Source organism: Zingiber officinale, chromosome 1A (assembly GCF_018446385.1).
Source record: "Zingiber officinale cultivar Zhangliang chromosome 1A, Zo_v1.1, whole genome shotgun sequence".
In the NCBI taxonomy this organism is placed as follows: domain Eukaryota; kingdom Viridiplantae; phylum Streptophyta; class Magnoliopsida; order Zingiberales; family Zingiberaceae; genus Zingiber; species Zingiber officinale.
In genome coordinates, this window is record NC_055987.1 from 1,083,605 (window position 1) to 1,104,116 (window position 20,512).

At 37.5% G+C, this 20,512-nt stretch overlaps 4 protein-coding genes across 10 annotated transcripts; 3 read left to right on the forward strand and 1 right to left on the reverse strand.

The window, feature by feature from the left end:
- Positions 1 to 699: 699 nt before the first annotated feature.
- On the forward strand, positions 700 to 4,863 carry LOC122014924 (DEAD-box ATP-dependent RNA helicase 41-like). 2 transcript variants are annotated; one of them, XM_042571464.1, is made up of 4 exons: positions 700 to 992; positions 1,486 to 1,579; positions 1,931 to 3,575; positions 4,452 to 4,863. In XM_042571464.1, exons 2-3 carry the CDS (start codon positions 1,510 to 1,512, stop codon positions 3,469 to 3,471), a joined length of 1,611 nt encoding a protein of 536 aa, XP_042427398.1. In that variant the 5' UTR covers positions 700 to 992; positions 1,486 to 1,509; the 3' UTR covers positions 3,472 to 3,575; positions 4,452 to 4,863. The 2 variants fall into 2 exon arrangements, with proteins under 2 accessions (XP_042427398.1, XP_042427389.1); XM_042571455.1 differs by having other exon boundaries at positions 700 to 1,579.
- Positions 4,864 to 5,099: 236 nt separating this feature from the next.
- Positions 5,100 to 5,603, forward strand: LOC122039044. The gene has a single exon (XM_042599060.1). The coding sequence runs from the start codon at positions 5,100 to 5,102 to the stop codon at positions 5,601 to 5,603; it is 504 nt and encodes a 167-aa protein (XP_042454994.1).
- A 1,016-nt stretch (positions 5,604 to 6,619) lies between these two features.
- LOC122014960 (glycosyltransferase BC10-like) lies at positions 6,620 to 8,130 on the forward strand. Its single transcript, XM_042571533.1, has one exon. The coding sequence runs from the start codon at positions 6,886 to 6,888 to the stop codon at positions 8,011 to 8,013; it is 1,128 nt and encodes a 375-aa protein (XP_042427467.1). The 5' UTR covers positions 6,620 to 6,885; the 3' UTR covers positions 8,014 to 8,130.
- Positions 8,131 to 8,246: 116 nt separating this feature from the next.
- On the reverse strand, positions 8,247 to 18,660 carry LOC122014935 (ribosome biogenesis protein BOP1 homolog). 6 transcript variants are annotated; one of them, XM_042571520.1, is made up of 21 exons: positions 18,276 to 18,660; positions 17,489 to 17,529; positions 17,286 to 17,402; positions 17,109 to 17,189; positions 16,933 to 17,022; positions 16,746 to 16,847; positions 16,506 to 16,660; positions 15,565 to 15,682; positions 15,359 to 15,460; positions 11,757 to 11,916; positions 11,367 to 11,475; positions 11,188 to 11,290; positions 10,855 to 11,005; positions 10,551 to 10,683; positions 10,361 to 10,467; positions 10,219 to 10,289; positions 9,968 to 10,028; positions 9,268 to 9,495; positions 9,103 to 9,187; positions 8,765 to 8,943; positions 8,247 to 8,624 (listed from the first exon to the last, which is right to left on the reverse strand). In XM_042571520.1, exons 2-21 carry the CDS (start codon positions 17,516 to 17,518, stop codon positions 8,539 to 8,541), a joined length of 2,268 nt encoding a protein of 755 aa, XP_042427454.1. In that variant the 5' UTR covers positions 17,519 to 17,529; positions 18,276 to 18,660; the 3' UTR covers positions 8,247 to 8,538. The 6 variants fall into 6 exon arrangements, with proteins under 6 accessions (XP_042427454.1, XP_042427446.1, XP_042427437.1 ...); XM_042571512.1 differs by having other exon boundaries at positions 17,486 to 17,529; XM_042571503.1 differs by having other exon boundaries at positions 17,109 to 17,198; positions 17,489 to 17,526; positions 18,276 to 18,659.
- Positions 18,661 to 20,512: the final 1,852 nt, after the last annotated feature.

A 20,512-nucleotide genomic window follows, 5' to 3' on the forward strand; every position in this document is an offset into this window, starting at 1 on the left:
ATATCTAAAAAAAAATGAAGGGTAATTTTAATAGAAAATATATTCGAATATACTAGATTTTTTTAAATGATACTTAAATGGATAGAAAATATAATAGATTTTTTTAAATGATACTTAATTGGATAGAAAATATACTAGATTTTCTTTAAATAGTATTGAATTTAGGAGGAATTATATTAAAACAGAAAAAAAATATGCTCAATTTAATATAAAATATACTCGATTCTAATGTAAAGTGCTTAATTTAATAGAATTATACTCATTTTTGAACCTTTTGTACCTAAAAAATTTGAGGAGCAATTAGGTACCAATATTTGCATAAGGGAGTTGAAGTAAATAAAACTTTGAAAGCAGGAGTGGAAATAAATTTTTTTATACGTAGAGATTGCATGTAAAATTTAAATTGTGATTGAAATTTTTTCTTACTTTATTATTATTATTTTGTTTACATGTCGAAGGGTAAAAAAATGATTTTTTTTATTTTAATTTTTACTAATATCTCATATTTTTTAATAAAAAGGTTTGACCTCGATTTAAAGATTAATTAGAGGTGAATCGATTAAAATTGAAATTTTATGGTCTAATAAGAGTTAACGATAAATAGAAAAACAATATATATATATATATATATATATATATATATATATATATATATATATATATATATATATATATATATATATATATATATATATTCTCTCGAGCCCTAAGTTTTCGCCTGACGACACCCAAATCTTCGCCACGGCGACGGCCTCGACGACGTTGCTTCTCTCCGTCAAAAGCCTTCTTTTTTTCCCCTCCCCACTTGTCGTTGTATCCCTCTACTTCTCTTGCTTCCTCCTTCTCCATTGATCCGAAGGGAGATTACTTCTCCCAACCCACCGGGCTTCCACCGCCACCAGATCTTGAGGTCTACGTGAAGGAACAGAATCCGTGGAGGGATCGGCACGCGGTGTGGCAGGGCTCCTCGGCCATTTTCTCTCCTGGTTACGGTATTTGTCTCTGCCATGTCTGTGAGCTCATCATCTGAGGAGCCCTAGTGGGAAGTTGTATCAGGGGGATTTTGTTGGGCAATGGGGAATCTTTTTTTTTATAGGTTTTTACCTAAGAAAAATGTGAGAACTTGTGGAGAAACAAATTAAAGACCGCAATTCTTACCAATCATGAACACTACAAGGATAGGATGAAAATTAACAAATGTAGCGTGGTCAGGTACTAAGAATTCTCCTGCCGCTGGTCTATGTTAACTGAAACATAGTTAGTACTAACTCTAAGCGTGAATTATTCGGTGACAATTTTGGTTCTTTTCTAGTGTATTTAAGATATTGGGCCTCTCAAATCTGAAAAGAATAAATGGTTTAGCTGGCATACTATATCTAAGTATTTTCTTTAATTTTGATTTTGTATACGAGACTATCAAAATTAATTTTGCCTATGGGCATGAAATCCAGAGTCCAGTTTACCTATTTTATCTTTTCTCTGAAGTCTTCTTGATTGTAAGTGGTTAACATGGAGGACAACCAGATAGCTTCTTTGATGGATCACAACGGAACTCTCGACCCTGCATGTGACACTCAAGGTACTTTATGATAAGCACTGTTTTTTCATCAGAATTTTCCCTAGTGTGCTGCCCATTAGCTCAATATATCATAATCTATAATCATGCAAATTTTACCATGAAAGAACCTAAAAAAAAAAGTAACATGTAAATTTGATCATGGGAACGAATGACAGAATTAGAAATATCAACATGTAAATTTAATTTAGTCAAAAAGGTCTGGGAAATAAAGAGTATTATCCTTCTAACTTGCCTGAGTTGGTTGTTTTCCCATTAGTTAATGTAAAAATGATATGAGAATTTGAAAACCAGAGTATTAATATTGTGGGTAAGAAACAGAATCATTTTATGTTATCTTTTTTATTACTGCAGAATGCCCTGTGAAGCAGAGATGTCAGGAACAGAGGGAAGCACTTCCAAGGGAGCCTCATTGTGTCATTTGTGGTCGTTATGGTGAGTATATATGTGATCAGACAGATGAAGACATTTGCAGCATAGAGTGTAAAACAATCCTCTTGGCAAGACATGAAAAGACTAAAAATCCAAGATTGAATCCTGCTCCTCTAGTGAAAATTCCTACAAATGATGAGTGTTTTTATGTTAAGGGCAATAATAAAACTGACTTAGGAGGTTTAACATCGATTCAGATTGAATCCTTGAGAAGCAAAATTGAACTTTGCATCAAAGGAACTTCCGTTCCTGCTCCGGTGTTATCCTTTTCTTCTTGTTATCTTCCGGAAAAGCTTGAGAAAAATCTTGAAAGTGCTGGCTATGTGATACCAACTCCAGTACAGATGCAAGCCATACCTGCAGCATTAGAAAGGAGAAATTTGCTTGTTTCTGCTGACACTGGATCTGGAAAAACAGCTTCATTTCTGGTTCCTGTAATTTCTTATTGTTCAAGCATCCGGTTGCGGCATGTCACTGGGCAGAAAAATCCATTGGCTGTGGTTCTATCTCCCACCAGAGAGCTGTGCATTCAGGTGGAAGAGCAAGCCAAGTTACTTGGGAAAGGTTTGCCTTTTAAAACTGCTCTTGTGGTTGGTGGAGACCCATTGGCTGGGCAAATCTATCGGATCCAAAATGGTGTTGAATTAATTGTTGCCACCCCTGGAAGGTTGATAGATCTTCTAACTAAGCATGACATTGAGCTCAGTGAGGTATCCATTCTGGTCGTAGATGAGGTGGACTGCATGCTGCAGAACGGATTTCGAGATCAAGTGATGCGAATATTTCAAGCCCTTTCCCAACCCCAAGCATTGATGTTCTCGGCGACTGTTTCTAAAGAGGTTGAGAGAATGGCTAGCTCAATGGCTGATGACTTGATATTTATCTCTGTTGGCAAGCCAAACAGGCCCAGCAACTCAGTAAAACACATTGTCATTTGGGTTGAATCAAAGAAGAAGAAGCAGAAGCTTTTTGAGATATTAATGAGCAAACAACATTATAATCCACCTGTTGTTGTGTTTGTGGGTTCGAGACTAGGAGCTGATGTTTTGTCGGAGGCAATTTTTACTGCAACTGGAATTAAGGCCCTTTCAATTCATGGTGAGAAGACGATGAAGGATAGAAGAGAAATCCTTCGGCAGTTTCTGACAGGAGAGATTTCGATTATTGTCTCAACTGGAGTTTTGGGACGAGGAATCGACCTGTTGAAAGTACAACAGGTAATTATTTTTGACATGCCAAATTCAATGGAGGAATTTATTCATCAAGTGGGAAGGGCATCAAGAATGGGAGAGGAAGGTACAGCAATTACCTTTGTGAATGACGAGGACAAAAAGTTATTCAGGGAACTTGTTCAAAACCTGAAATCTGTTGGAGCTGCTATTCCAAAGGAACTTGCTAATTCAAAGTATTTGAGTGCCTATGGATTTAGCCAACCAAGGAAGCGGCGGAAATATGGTTCTTAAATATTCTTTTTCACGAAAGTTTGAGGAGACAACCTCTTACAGATCCAAGGAATCTTTGAAAATTGCTGCATTGCTGGTAATGAACATAATGGTGCTGATAACAGGTAGTGTTAGTTGTTTGTAGTTTCCCTCTTTATATTGGATCTACGCTATCTAATTACTGAATGTTCTAGTAATAAAACTTGAATAAGCTCTTTGCTAGTCAAATTACTATATTCTATTTTACAGAAGCGTGAAATTTATACATGCAGAAATTCCATTCTGCTGCATTGTCCTATGATTCTCGACCATAGAAAATTTTCTATTTCCTGCATTGTCCTTAAAACAATGTTATTATTTTGATTGTTAGTGTCTAGTCATATTACTATATTTCTTGATGATGTAGTAGTTTTTCCATATGTGCTGCATTGTCCTTGAATCTTAGTGTATCTAACTTTGAAAATTTGACCATTTAATTATGTTGCTGAGTCATTGAATATGTTGAAAAGACTATATTCAACTTTGTGATTCTTCACAGAACAGTTATGTACTCCCAACAGTAAAGATGATTCCTGGTCAGTAATAACTATTATGTGAAATCACCAAGTATGAACTTGAATGAAGTAGTTTTTCATTCACTCATTCAGCCATGTAGATAATACAAGAGGTAATAAAGAAAGGCAGACTTTGTCAGAGTAATTGTTGTATTTCTTCTGAACTTCCTCTTCTTCTCAAATGTAAGTCATAATAAAAGCTTAAACAATTTCTTTTGATGCTGTCTGCTTGTTCTTTCAGACTCCTATATGGTTCTTGATTTGATTTACAAGCCCCAAAGTTTTCAACGAGAGTTTACTTTGTTTTTGATTGATTATAATTTGTTTCCACACTAGATCAATCCAGTTACACATGTTACTAGTTTGTAATGGATGTATTGGTTAAATCTCATGCATCCACTCGCTATAATGTCCCATAAACTTCTAATGTTAGCTCATATTTCTCAGCTGTGGATCCAAAGCGCGCGATGAAGGAGAAGTTTTTGTGTGATGGATCTAGCTTTCCATACCTGCGATGATCCTTGCCATGCTACCTTCGGCTCTAGTTTTTTTCCTCCTGCTCACTCAGGCGTGATTTGGTGGATTTCCAGCGTACAAGGAGTTGGGGGGATGGGAGGCCATCTACATGATGGTCAGCATCATCATCTGGTAGAAAAGGTTCAGTTACCTGCAACAACTTCGACGAGGAACCAAAATTATACAGGACCCTGGAAAGCTAACGAGGATAGGAATAAAACTAGAGCATTCATTTTCATGAAATTGAATTTCTTGGATAATATAAAGTGTGCGATCTCTTAATACTTATTTCTTATTTTGTATAGACAGATTGATCAAATTAAGCGTACGTGCAAATTAAATAGATTGAATGGATTAAATGGGCAAACTGATCTATGCGAGGATGATTGCAGTTAGGGAATTGTTGAATTTAACAGGGGAACAAATTAAATTTAGCCCATTGCTTATTCTAATTAATTAAATTCCTATCCGTTCCTCCAAACGGATGGAATCAAAGCTGTAATAACTAAAAATCTAAAGGCCGCCAGCGTTTCATCAAGATTTCTTTAAAAAGAAGAGAGGGAGGGGAGGCGCTGACCGATGGCGCGAAACAAGGCGGTGCGCAGCCCGTCGCCGCCTCTGCCTCCTTCGACGCCGCCTGCGGAAACAGGGGCGGTGCTCACGGCTGCGGCGGGGCGGCGGCAGCTTGTGATACTCAAGCGGTCCAAGTCCTGGCGTAGGTGCCGCGAGGTGGCCGGGGACGCCGCCGCAAACTGCGCCGCCCTGTGCTGCTGCTGTCCCGCCGTGCTGTTCGACGTCCTCCTCACGGCGACGGTGCGGGTCCCTGCGGCGCTCTGCCGCCAGGCGCTGAAGGCGCGGGCCAAGCGGAAGGAACGGGCCAGGAGGAGGAAGGAGACGAGCACGGACGGTGGGGGGTCCGGAAATGCGGAGGCGGATGCCGAGGTGCCCTTGGCGGCGACGGAGGAGATGGCGGAGTCGATGCCGTCGGAGAAGATTATGGAGGTGGAAAAGGATATGTTGACTCTGTTTCGCAACACCGGATTCTGGCGGAGCTCGTCACAGACAGGGGACAGCCGCCGGTGACAGTTATTGTCGGTAACTGTAACGATAACGGTGCTCCGTCAGCTAATATTCAACTTGGAGGAATGTAACGGATATGAAAGTGTTTATGTAATTAAAGTTGAAGACGTCTTTTATTATTTATTTAAGAAAAATAATCCTTCGAGTAAAAAAAAGATCTAGAAAATCATCTTGTGTTGCTAGGTCGATAGTATGTTGACGTTAAAAATGTTTGAATTTAGTCCATTCCTTGTTTTTAAGTGGCCTAACGAAAAACATAAAAACACTTGCACAGAAAAACAATAATATATATAGTTTTACCATTTCTCGGAGGTGAAAATGCACTTGATGTTTATTATTATTTAGTTAAAGAAAACTAAATATCCTCATATTTTGTTTATTACAATTTACAAATAATTATTATTTTTTAATCCAAATGTCCGGAGTCCTAGAGGTGGACAGCTCTTCCTTGATTTATCCATTGAGTACATCCGAAAATACAATAATACATTGGCGACTGATCCCTCCCGTTATATTCGTTAGCTTGTGAAAGCACGTCAAATTTTCTTAAGTCAAGTTTGAACCAAACTCAAATTTATTAAGAATAAATTAAGATAAATTTAAACAATCATTTTAATGACTTAATTCATTTTAAACTAAACTTAACTCGATTATTTTATCAAATAAATTTGAACCTGACTTATTATAATCCTAATTATTCTTTTCTTTTTTTATCTTTACTTTGTAAAAAGATAATCAAAGAAGCTTTGACTTATATAACAATTTTTATTATAATCGTGTAGGAATTCCTCGAAACTTTTATTTGCAAGTCATCAACTTTGGTCAATTGTGGATGTTAACATATGAACTAAGTGATAGGTCCTTTTGTTTAGGGTGTTCATAGTTGCGATTCTTTGCTTGCTTCTTAATCAATCCATGCAAAGCGCATAATGAAGAGTTTGGTGTCACTTCAAATCAAGCGGCGACCAGTAGATTCTTCTACAAACTAGTTTAGTAGCAATGTTTTCTTTTTAATATATATATATATATATATATATATTATATTTTGTAACACACAAAATTCCTCTGTTCTTCATCACTTCATCAGCCCGCTTCCACCCGCCGAATTTCGTTGTTAAATCCGGTCCCCGACCGCCAAACTGGGGATTTGATCCGTAGTCGAAGAAATTTGAAGCGGGAGTAATCGATCGACATCTCGCATTCGCCATTTGTTCGACGATCTGGATCCTGGATTCTAGATGTTTGCTTAGAACCCTAAAGTTGCGATCTTTGATTCAGTGGCTTGATGGTTGTGACGGCGAGGGCTTTGTGGCGGATTTGGGAGCAAGGGCGAGAGCGGACGATGATTCTCTCGTCGCCATTTCTGGTCTCATTCTTTCTGCTGGTTTCGGTGCCGGTGCTCTTCGTTCTGGCGCCGAGGATTTTGCCGCCGAAGACGCTCCCGCGCATACCCGACCGCGACGAGGTGGATGACCTCGCGCTCTTCCGACGCGCCACTCTCGCGTCTGCCGAAGGCGGCGGGCTGCGTCCACGCGCGGCCTCGCCGCCCAAGATTGCGTTCATGTTCCTTACCAATTCCGATCTCTCGTTCGCCGCTCTCTGGGAGCAGTTCTTCCGCGGACACGAGCGGCTGTTTAACGTGTACATCCACGCCGACCCTTCCGCCCGCCTTCTGCTCCCACCGACGCCCTCTTTCCGCGGTAGATTCATCCCGGCCAAAGCGACGCAGCGAGGCTCGCCGACGCTCATCTCCGCGGCGCGCCGCCTTCTCGCGGGCGCCCTGATCGACGACCCAGCCAACGCCTTCTTCGCCCTCATCTCCCAGCATTGCATCCCTCTCCATTCCTTCCGCTTCACCTACCAAGCCATCCTCTCCGCCCCTGATGCCTCGAAGCCTACCCACCCAGAAGGCGCGCTCCGTCGTCGACGCCGGAGCTTCATCGAGATCCTCGCGGGCGAACCGGCACTGTGGGACCGCTACGTCGCCCGCGGGGACAACGCGATGCTCCCGGAAGTGCCATTCGACCGGTTCCGCGTTGGCTCGCAGTTCTTCATCCTAGCAAGGAGGCACGCCGTGGCGATCGTGCGCGACCGCCGGCTGTGGAAGAAGTTCAAGATGCCTTGTCTGAAATCCAGAGAGGATTCATGCTACCCCGAGGAGCACTACTTCCCCACCCTTCTCGAGATGCAGGACCCCGAGGGGTGCAGTCGTTACACTCTGACCAGAGTGAACTGGACTGATAGTGTCGGAGGCCACCCTCACACCTACCGTCCGCCGGAGATATCCGGCAAGCTAATCAAGACGCTCAGGAAGTCGAATTCCACTTACTCGTATCTCTTCGCACGAAAGTTCTCCCCCGACTGCCTTCGTCCCCTGCTCGACCTCAGTCACAGTGTTATATTTCGAGATTGAGTGTTCTATTCTTGATGTCAGCCGGTTGCGAAAGGTTTATGGTGCAGAAGCAAATGTATGAGGTAAGGAACTATACACGAATCATTTCAATCAATATACTGATAATCTGCATTATTAGTGGGCCGTGGCGTGTGCCAGGCTAAGTGGGCCGGGGGCAGCTGGGCCTGTTGTAACTTAGTGGCGACATTGATACCTTACCTTTATTTTTCCTCTCCCCAAAGGTAAATTAGAAGTCGACATAAAAGGATATAGCTTTATAAGTAATTTAGAAATTATAGACAGTTTTAGCAGCCAACAATAAAATAAATTAACAACAAAACTAACCTAAAGACCTTGTAAATAGATTGCAATTTCAGCAAAGAACACGAACTTGCTCTAGGTGCCGGTGCCATATAGAACGACCTCATAAATAGGTTGCAGCTTCAGCAAAGAACATGAACTTGCTACCGTAGTCATGTAGGATCGGCCAGTATTCATGTATCTTGACTCGAGGAGATTCTTCAAAGTTTCCTGGAGAATCTATCATTAGTGGCAATACAGTTTAATGACAGAATCTGCTCCAGCTGTGAATAGCCATGGCTGCCTCGGATGAAATTTACAATCTAAAACACCTGTTCAGTTAATAAGTTAATGTTAGGTCTAAGATAGGCAGGAATTGTAATTTTTATTTGAGTTAGAAAGCCATAGTTTCTTAATCTAGATGCGGTAAATGAAAAACAAGGAAAATAACAAAGTTTGCAACACAACTGACCTCTGTCATTAGAACTGTTGTGGCCACGCAGGATTTCCAATGGGACGATGAGAGGATTCTGATTAAGATCCGAATACACCGTCCCATGGAACACATAAGCAGTGCAGTCTTCGGAACATGAGGCAAAGAGAGGGTACAGGCGATGGAAGGTGACATTGGTTATGTCTTTGGGATGGGTCCTGTAGATTTGCAGGTTAAAAATCATACACAATAAGATGAGATACTTCTAAAGAGAAGGGTCCAAAAATTGTAAATTTATCATATAAGAGATACGAGAAGTTAGTAAGATACCATAAAAAGTAATAAAACACAGAGCCTAACAAACAGTTTGAGCTTACTTCAAGGTTCTATATGGTTTGGATGAAAGGTCCATATCAAACCAGCACATTTTTCCTTCCTTGCTGCCCACAATAACATTGTCACCTATACATATAATATTTTGTTATAGAAGAAAAGAACACATGAATTCAAGTTTTGCTGAAAAAAAACTACAAGAAAATTACCTGCTGGATGAATTGCAATGGAAGAAACTTCACGAAGACCAGTCTCAAGCTTCTTAACAAGCTTTTGCTTTAAAAGATCATACACACGGACATGATTCTTGGTTGATATAAAGAATATCGACCGTGTTGGATGAAAAACTGCAGCTATTGGAAGACCATGTAACTTCTTAAAAGGATTTTGTGTGTGTTTCTTGGAGAGTTGGTGTATCAAGATTGCTCTTGAATCACGTATAATAAATAAGTCAAGGGAGTTTCAAGGTTTATAAAAACATAGAAAATATAAATGTGCATAACCAATGGCTATAGTGTCACTTGCATATGATATCTAGATATCGACCAAGAGTTGCTTGCTAACATCATCTTCTAAAAGTGGGATTGATACAGTGTTTTATTCTGATTGTTTGTTCAGAGATGTTCCAAACACTAGATAACTAAAACGCCAAACTGATCTTCTATTGCTTCCTTTGGAACTCCTTTTTATGGTAGACAAAAGAGAATTTGGTATGCCTAAACTTTTCAGGGCACTTTAAGTTTCATCCTGATTCCAGCCTAGATCAAAGGCTAGGTACAATGTCATGGTTTTTAAATATTTCCAATTTGTCAGTGTGCATTAGAAAAAAGAAAGAAACAAAACCGAGATATAAAATAGGCACTAGGAATGACTAAAAATAAGTACAACTAAAATTCATAATTAGGATATCACTAGGAACGACAGTAGTGAAATAGTCTCCTTTCCGATGCCAATCAATTTTTGTCACAACCTGCAAAGCAAAAGAATGAATAAGAGAAAGGAAGTGGCAAATACCCTACCAATTAAAATAAAGTAATTCAAAGGATTAAGTCTGTGTCCAGAAACAATTAAGGTAATTTGATGTGCCTATATTGAAATTAATTACTATACAGATACATATGTAGCATTCTGAAGGGCGATTCACAGTGAATATAGTTCACCTTGCAATGCTTTAATCGGATGCCATCATATTTATCATCTTGAAGCCATCTCACTACCGGAGTGGTATTTCCTAAAGCACAGAATCAAGTGTCAACTGATCTGTACAGAAACTAAAATAATATTATGAGTAAAAACACTTACCTTCATCCTCCTCTAGTTTTGATTCTTCCACATGAAGCAACTCCTTGACCCTTGCTTGATTCTCTGCATTTCCCAATCCAGTATCTAAAATAAGCACATCGTATCCTCTGAAACAATGTGTAAATGTATGTCAGAAAGAAGCAATTAATGAGTAATAATCAAGTTTAATTCTTTTCAAAAGATATCTTACACAGATATTGACAGGATGGGAAGTTCAGGTAAAGGATTCCACACAATATGATTGACAGGTTCACCAACATCCCAAACTTTGATACATCGAGTTGTTTCAATCTCCCAAACACGCACTGTTCCATCAGATGAACCTTCATAAATTACATCAAGCGATTAGTTTGTATAGAAATTAAAGGGAAAGAAAAGAACTAACAAAATTACAGCAAGCGATTAGTTTGTATAGAAATTAAAGGGAAAGAAAATATATGCAAGAACTAACAACATAACAAACAAAATAAATGAAGAGGTCTTTTATCACCAACCAGATGCCATCCACTGTCCTGATATTTCAATTGATATCGTCTTCACTGGACTTGTATGCCCTATGTACTCAAGATAACATGTCGACGGATAAGGCCTCAAATCTTTCTGACTAGGTAGCTTAGGCTTTAGAGATTCTGGATCTATGTTGATCTGGACAAAACATCATTATGACTTCTAAGAACAAGAAAATTAGGAAAAAAGTATTACATATAGAGGATACAGTAGTTAGAAATATTGATATTGCTCATTCCATATTATTTAGGGACATGGAGTCATGGAGAAGTGCATGAATATCCAAACATCAATTCATCAGCCATAAAAGATCCACATACACGTTTTTTTCGAGTTCTGGGGCATAAATAGAGATCAAGGCAACGGTCAAAGGTTTCTTTAAGTGCATTCTCATAAGCTGGCACATTCCGAAGTGACTCAAACCTGTTCAGTGAACATCAACCTCAGCATTATGACTTAGTCATAACACAACTTAACGAAGGACAATACCTATAATTACCTTCTAGGAATAAACTTAGGACGGTCTTCCTCAAACATTAGCTGGTATGAGTTGATCTCCTCCTGAGTAGGAATGAACTCCGCAGAAGGATTATATGATTCTTCATGACCTGCAAGTGCAAAGGCACAACAGAAGTCCCATTATAGACATCAAAGCCTAGAAAAGCATATTGAAAAAATAAATAAATCATGAACACCATTCAAATAAAAAACTCAAATCATGAACACCATTCTCTTCAAAGGCCCTAATACAGCTGCTTCAGAATAAACAAAGTCCAACTACAACTGCTCTGGGCAACAAAGCCATTCCCAAGTAGAGTAAGGGTGTAGCCTTCCAAATGTGAACTGGACAAAAATCAAATGCTTTTTCATAGTAGAGCGAACATGATACCTGCCAGCTTCGATTTGGGTGGTGGAATATAACTCAAACCATGCCTCTTGTTTTCAGTTACACTAGAATCATTGCCCCATAACAAATAAACGTGAGGTTCCTCCTTAGGTTTATCAAACTTAATAAACCCTTTTCGAATAGCTCTGATATAACGAACGACCTGATGCCACAATGATATAAGCATTCAAGATAATTTATGGTTTTTCATTATAATTAAGAAAAGAATTAGATGGTTATAACACCAGACTTTGGAAAAAGTATCTGACCAAAATTTCTAAAACTATTCTCATACGGAACAAACAGAAGTATACAGAACCCAGTAATTATGAAAAAGCATAGGGAAATTGTAATTAATTATGTAGCCGCACTTATCAAATCATAAACTCAGCCAGTTCCTTGAAATTATTAAATAGAGTATGTCATGGTCTAAACAAATTGAAATAACATCTACTCCAACACATGCACAATTACTGTTCTCCATAGGCACAAGTGCAGTAGAAATATATATTGCAATATGACAGCACCCTCCCATCAAGGCTTTCTCCAATTCCAACCATCCCAGATCAAAAAGGAACTCATTAATAAGCAAGTACCTTGAACTAATCTTTATTCAACTCAAAAAGAAGATCAAGCATAAATAATTAGGCTTATTTCCTGTGAAATATAAATATGAGTGGCTGAGAGATGTTTTGATAAAATCCTTTTGGAATCCAATTGCACTCTAAAATATCAGTGAAAAACACTTGAGCAATCTAAATACGAACATGCTAAAGAAAAGCGCTAGCACAAGCCACTAAACTCATTTGCTCTCACATCTACATCTGAGCTAGAAGGCCTCAGAGAATACCCTTATGGTGGCTAGGTCACTTACCTACACTAGACAATGGTGAATTAAGACAATTCCCAACAGTCAAACTCAAAATAGCACTCATAGACTTAAAAAAAAAAATAGCTAAAATCTGACAAATGGGGCATAAACTAGATTGTGGTCCCATTCTTGCAGAATGTTTCAAGAGAAAATGGTAGCCTGATATATGACATACACAACAAGATTACTCTTTTTCCTTATCATCTATCTAGTCACATAATTTGATGATTAAAAGGCAACATAAATTTGATTTAGTGATGTGTTGATGTCTACATTTGGACATTAAAATTGTCTCTCAGTCAATTATAGCTATTGCAATGTATCAATATGTATCTAAAAATTACACTATAGTTAACAAGACGCAACTGGCCCAGTTGAATCATTACAACTCGTCAACTTTGGTCATTAATCTTGTGACTCTTGACATTTCAATTTAAGTTAGTTACCTACTCTCTTGAGTCGTGAATCAGTATAACTCAGTCTTCTATGTTTATACAAAATTTTGTAAAAAACTTAGATTTATAGTAGCTCACCAATCAATCTAAGATGGCACCTCGTATTTACAAGTGTGACACAATTTCACTTGAGAAGCAGTTGATACATGGCACGCATTATTCTAAGGCTATGTTTGGTTAGGGGTAATCAGCCTTGTAATGTAATCAAGATTTCATTACAAGATTGATTACTTTGTGTGGTTTTAAGAGGAAAAATAGAGTACCTCTTATTCATGGATAGATGTAGCATAAATACACAAGGTATTGGCTAAAATGAGAAGCTAAATACAGAAATCCTAATTAATAGGAAACTAATTGAGTGATTGATAACTAATTCCAGGGAATAGCTATAAATACAAGATATTAACATCTATAGCAAAATATTAGAATCATCTAAATTAGGATAGTTTGATTTTCCACACTTCCCCTCAAACTATGCAGTAGATACTCATTAAGCCGAGTCCGAGTTTAAGTTCAGTGAAGGTAGATCTGCATAGAGCCATGGTGAGAATATCCGTGACTTATTGATGAGAAGGGACATAGTTCATCAACACACTCTTATCTTATATCTTCTCATTGAGAAAATGCCAATCAATTTCAACATGTTCTGATCGATCATGTTGGACAGGATTCTTAGCCATTGCCATAGTTGACTGATTGTCACACATCACCTGTAAGGACCTTGGAAACTAATTATGAGCTTTTTTAACAATTGTTTTAACCATATTCCTTCACAAACGCTTCGAACTAAGGCTCAAAGTTCTACCTCAGCACTACTACGAGCAACTACGGGTTGTTTCTTGTGTGCCAAGTGACCAAATTTCCCCATACAAATGAACAATAACCAAATGTTGACTTTCGATCACTCTGAGATCCTGCCCAGTCAGCATCTGTAAAAATTTTTATTGATCGATTTATCGTTTTCTTAAAGAAAAGTCCTTTTCCAAGATCTTCCTTCAAGTATCTTAAGATTCTATGAACAACCTTCAAGTGGTCAACCAAAGGATTGGTGAGGAACTGGCTAACACGACTTATTGCATAACTGATATCTGGTCGTGTATAAGTGAGGTAAATCAATTTACCTACTAGGCTTTGATACCATGTGGTTTTAAGAAGAAAAACAGAGTACCTCTTATTCATGGATAGATATACTATAAATATACAAGGTATTACCTAAAATAAGAAGCTAGATACAGGAATCTTAATTAATAGGAAACTAATTGCGTGATTGATAACTAATTACACTGAATAGCTATAAATACAAGATATTAACATATGTAGCAGAATATTAGAAATATCCAAATTAGGATAGTTTGATTTTCCACACTTTGTTTGGTACAATTTTAAAGATGTAATATAATGTAATCTAAATTACAAAGGCCAACAACATGTAATAAAGTTTTGTAATCTGAATTACAAGGACAATAACATGTAATCCAATTACATTCCAAGCCCAATTATATTACAAACTTGATTACATTACCCCTAACCAAACATAGCCTAAAGGTTAAATTATTGCTTAAATGCATGATCTGTTTAAGAAGTGCAGGCTTACGCAGTCAAAGACTGAATTGCATATGTCTGTGTCTACAGAAAGATTATGCAGGCTAAAATAACCTCGACTTACTAAATCAACTTTAGCCATATAAACAAAAGATGTTTACTTGAAGGATCCCTATGTAAAATTTCTTTGTATATCTATTACTTAGGTTTGGATAACAAGGATTGTTGCATTTCATGTATTTAATTATGTGAATTGACTTAGGTTCATAGCCAAATATTCTATATGAACATATACCTTAGTATGGATTAAATAACAAATGCAGAACTGTTAATTTTCTTATAATTTAGTGGCACAAAATGCATTATTTGTTACTTAATTAGCATTCACATTTCCATTAAAAAAAAATATGGCAAACATATGCAAGGACAATGGCATTCGCATAACACGTCCGTGTTATGCGGTGGGCCGATTGCATAATGCCTGCATAAATTCTTTTTCTTTTTGAAACCTTAGTTAGGCATAAACTTCTCTCTGCTAAGGTTTAAATGTGGTCCAGGATATTGTCCAACCATGGATTTAATGCGTATAACAAAAATTTTTTTAAAGAAACAACATTCTGAATCAAAAGTTGGTTATCTAGAAGCTTGCAATGCCTACAGGATAAATCAACAAATAAGATTTTCTGATACAAGTAGGCATGTCAGATGATATCATCAATGCACTAAAAGACATATACCTTCTTTTGTTCCCATTTTGAAGGAATGAATCGCCTCTTTGGCTCCGGCGCATTTGAAAGAGGGTGTCCTTTATCCTCCCATTCAAACCAATCGACATAAGGCTGTTTTATTATGATATATTACACAGATACAAGTTATGTTAGCTATGTTAATGAAGAAGGGAAATGATCTGCTTATAACTATGAAAAGTGCACTGGCTACAAACCGCATATGGATCAACTCCAGCATGTGGTGTCTTCCCCCTCAACATTCTATGAATCATTTTAACTTCCTCCTTTGTCAATTCCACTTCCTCATCGTTATATTCATCATAAATCTTTCTCCTGATTTTAATTGTTGACAAATGAAGTTGTGGTGAAAGGAAATTTGCAAATGTACCAAACATATGATTCAGAACAAAAAGGAACACGTATACCTAATTAAATTGATCAAGAATTGAAACACACTCATGTCATTTATTTATTTCAGCGTCAATAATCTTCAACAATAGGGCAACAATTCGCCACTCTACCTCATTGTCTGACTCCAAGTCTCTAGAACAACCAAATGGCAAAAAAAATTCTTCTATGGAATCATCATCATTGACTCTGAGTCTCCATTCACCATAACTTCTCCACTTTATCTTGTAAGAAAATACTTCACTTTTTTCTTTTTCTTTTTCTTTTACAATTCTAGTTTTACTTCTGCAGGTTGGGTTTCATTTAACGACTCGGCCTTAAAATTAATGGGTTGCAATAAATTTCTGTTTGGTTATTTTCCTTCATCTAGAAAATCTAAAATATAATTCACATTGAATCATTTCAACAAAATTTATAATTTAAATCAAATTGAATCATGATGATTCATTGGCAATTAGTAAAACTGATAGGTAATTGTTTTACATCTGAACTGTAGAGAGAGAGAGAGAGAGAGAGAGTTTTGTTTTTTTCATTTTGGCACTAAAATTATAGGTTAAGACAAAGAAAACAGTGACCAACAGGAAAGAAAGATGTATCGTCAGACTCCCACATAAACGTACAGGCAACTTCAGTGCACAAGCTTAGCTTAAAAAGTTCATGATATGCAGATGAAGTTGTGAATAGTGTTTTCTAATCAACATGATCATAATGTCTAGACTGAAAAGAACAGAGTTAGGTGCATTCTCACCAATTTTTTGCATCATCTACTCCAGCTAGAAAAGATTCAATCCTGTCCTTCCTAGCCTGCTTCCTTATCTTCTTTCCTGCAATGTCATATCCGATATGCTCCTCCTCTTTGTACCACTCCAATGGAACATCCCCAACAGTATTTCTTGAAGGAACCTAGAAAAAAATAAAAAATGAAAATCTCCAGAAGGTAGACCTGAAAAAGTATGGGAAAAATTCAACAAAATATTTAAATGACTACCTCATCTTCAGAAGAGTCACTCTCCTCCATGGTCCCATGGTTTTCATAATCACTGGCATCTTGGTCATCCTCCCTGCTATCATAAGGTGAGCCCTGAGATTTCTGTAGTCCAATGAATACCAAAAACCATTATACGCTCCAAATCTTCCACCAAGTGATGGACTTTTGTGGGATAACAATACCAAACCTCATCCTCCAACAAATCCACAGAATCACTAGTCTGGAATCTGTCATCTTGATCATCCTCCCCACTATCATAAGGTGAGCCCTGAGATTTCTGTAGTTCAATTTGAATACCAAAACAATTATAAGTTCCAAATATTCCATCAAGAGATGGACTTTTGTGGGATAACAATACCACACCTCGTCCTCTGAGAAATTCACAGGATCTGTAGACTGGAATCTGTCATCTTGGTCATCCTCCCCGCTATCATAAGGTGAGCCCTGAGATTTCTGTAGTTCAATGAATACCCAACAAACAATTATAAACTCCAAATCATCCACCAAGTGATGGACTTTTGTAGGATAACAATACCGCACCTCGTTCTCTGACAAATCCACAGATTCACTAGACTGGAATCTGTCATCTTTATCACTGGTTCCTTCGATGCAGCCATTTGCAGTAGCTTCCTTCAAAAACTTTTTGTCTAACTTATCCTGTATTTGAAATAAAGAGATCAGAATATGATGATGAAGAAAAAAAGATGATGATCAAACACAGAAAGAGAGAGTAGAAACACCACTTCTGCAGAAGATCTACGAGACTTGCCCATCACCACTGCTGCTGCCAAAATATGCAATTTTTACAATCAATTGCCCAGAAGTTAAATATTTATAACAAGATTAACTATCACCGTATGCACAAGTGCACATGAGAATACCAACATCATTATAGATCAAAGGATGTCATGACTATACAAATCATCACGAAACAATAGTATCATATGTGAACAACAGAGAAACAAAAGCACAAAGGTAGTCAAACAGGACAAACAGAAAGCGCAATAAGGTAGGAAAGGATCAAGCAGGAGTCAGTTTGTTGAACCAACATTGATCACACTGACAGTACAAAACTGAACACTACAGTTTAACCACCAATTCTCTCCTTGGTCACAACTCAAGCATCTCTATTTTTCTGGCATCTAAACAGGGTACATTGATCATGCAGCCATTCTCATGCAAAAGCACACAAAGTCACAAACCACATAGCACGACACTCCAAAGCCAAACATTACCCTGGCCCACTGAGGCTGTCATAGCAATATGCCATTCGAGAAGGAATTCATGTACACAAATACACTTCAAGTCCACAAGACAAAATCATAATCCAGCATATGGATCCATTCGTCCACTAACCTCAATTTATTTATGAGCATCTTATCCCACCCAATCATCCAACGCATAACCAAAATACAACACCACACCAGTTAATTGTTACTGCAACAATGGGAAACAACGACCATGTGCTAGCCTATGACTAACTCTTCATACGAAGGCACCCAAACCAAAGAATAGAAGATAGGAATCTACCTCGAAAACGCGTCAGGTTCCCTAGGACGTGGGATTGGATAGATTGGTAGGCGAGCTGCTGCCTCGCGAATCTGGCTGAAATCTAGGGTTTCGGAAGGAAGGTGGTGCCCGACGGGAGAAGCGCAGCGTTGCGAGTTATAGTTCGTCGGTCAGCGGCAGCGGAGGGAGGATGCGGAGAGGAGAGTTGGTCTCGCCGGAGCTTCTTGGGGTAGAGGTTGCAAGACCACTAACAGACAAGGAGATAGAAAAGAGACGAAGAGAACTGCCGGCAACGGCGGCCGCCAGACCACGTTGGGCGGAGAGGTAACAGCTGAAGAACAGCAAAGCAAAACCCTCCGTGCAGTAGAGTCCACCCTAGATCCAAAACTTGACGATGCGGCCTGCGGGTCCCCAGCCATACTTTCTAATACACACCCGACCCTGGCCGGTAAAACGGTCCGAACTTATTAAAAGATTGATAGGTATAAAAAGATATATTTTTCTAAGTACATTTCCTTTTTTTTATCCTTATTACAAATTTAATTTCTTTTATCATTTTTCTTTTCTGGATCCACTCTTTCCTATCTCTTTTCTCATCTCTCCTATGCATAAAGCTTCTTTTATTTTTTCTTTCCTCTCTTTCTTTTTTTTTTATTTGCATACATACATAACATAGGTTTGATATATGAATCATATCAGTCCAACGACATTTAAGATTTAATTAATTTTTAATAACATTTTAATACATTTAGAGAAGCTAAAATAAACTATAAATAATAAATTTGAACTCATTGTAATCTCAGAAATCCACATGAATTGAAATAAGTGCAATCAGAACTATCTAGGTCTATCAGTAGGTTTCGATCAAAATTCACTGATGGACCTAGAGAACTCAGATTGCACCTATTTTAGTTTCTATGAATTTCTGAGGTTGCAAGAAGTTCAAATATGTTATACATTGTTTATTTTGACTTATTGAAGATGTTAAAATATAATAAGAAAGAAATGGTAAAAATTTTCACATTGGGGCTGATATCTATTATATCAGGCCCAACGTGGACCTGATATGTATCATATCAAACCCCAACATGGAGAGAATTAATGTACAATGGCTAATAATGAAAAATTCTATTTTACTTCTTTGAGGATACAACAATGAAAAGAGACTTGAATAAACCAACGGTTTATCATCTAGACCAGCTAAGATCCATGATGATTTGAAGTATGGAAGGATTAAGTGCAAATATAAGATTTTTCATTAGAGAAACAAAGACAATTAACTAACAATGAAATGCTCTAAAATACCAAGCTAACAGGTTTGTGCTGAAATTACAAATTTTATGCAAAACAAACAGTATAGAATTACTCATGGTTCACTAAAGGTTAATAGCACAAATTTTAGATAACAGCAAAATGTTAAAAGTGGGTGGGCATCAACAAAATAACAAAACTATGCAAATAAACTAAAATTATTTAAGCATAAAAAACTATAAAACATCTATAAAGAAACCTTATGTGGTTAGAGAAATCCGATCTCTCAATATGGTAAGCTCGCATGAAGGTTCATCTGGCTCCAAAAGTTTTAAATTCTTCAATGTAGTTGTCAAAAGCCCTTGGTTAAATAGTAATTCAATATAATTCTAAAAAATCCTCAAAGAAGTATAATAGAATTTACCATTAATAAGCATTGTACATTCATTCTCTCTACATTGGACCTGATATTAAATCATATCAGGTTTAACATGGAGATTTTTACTGCTTCTTCCTTATTATATTTTAACACATCTGATAAGCCAAAATAAATAATGAATAGCATATTTAAACTCCTTGTAATCTCAGAAATCTACAGAAACTTAAATGAGTGTAATCTGAGGTCTCTAAGTCCATTAGTGGATTTCGGTCAAAATCCACTGATGGACTTAGAGAGCTCTGATTACACCTATTTCAGTGAATTACTAGCTAACCAAGGGCTTTTGACAACTGAAGAATTTAAAACTTTTGGAGCCAGATGAACCTTCATGCGAGCTTACCATAGGGATCGGATTTCTCTAACCACAGAAGGTTTCTTTACCGATATTTTATAGCTTTTTATGCTTAAATAATTTTGGTTTATTTGCATTGTTTTGTTGTTTTGTTGATACCCACCTACTTTTAACAAGTTGCTCTTATCTAAAATTTGTGTCATTAACCCTTAGTGGACCATGAGTAATTCTATACTATTTGCTTTGCATAAAATTTGTAATTTCAACACAAACCTG

Coding starts and splice junctions, on each gene's coding strand:
- LOC122014924 (XM_042571455.1), top strand. CDS start 1,510: ATGGAGGACAACCAGATAGCTTCTTTGATGGATCACAACGGAACTCTC. Junction 1,580..1,930: donor CCCTGCATGTGACACTCAAG/GTACTTTATGAT, acceptor TTATTACTGCAG/AATGCCCTGTGAAGCAGAGA.
- LOC122039044 (XM_042599060.1), top strand. CDS start 5,100: ATGGCGCGAAACAAGGCGGTGCGCAGCCCGTCGCCGCCTCTGCCTCCT.
- LOC122014935 (XM_042571487.1), bottom strand. CDS start 17,518: ATGGGCAAGTCTCGTAGATCTTCTGCAGAAGTG. Junction 16,661..16,745: donor GTGACTCTTCTGAAGATGAG/GTAGTCATTTAA, acceptor ATTTTTTTCTAG/GTTCCTTCAAGAAATACTGT. Junction 9,188..9,267: donor CATTGCAATTCATCCAGCAG/GTAATTTTCTTG, acceptor TTATATGTATAG/GTGACAATGTTATTGTGGGC.
- LOC122014960 (XM_042571533.1), top strand. CDS start 6,886: ATGGTTGTGACGGCGAGGGCTTTGTGGCGGATTTGGGAGCAAGGGCGA.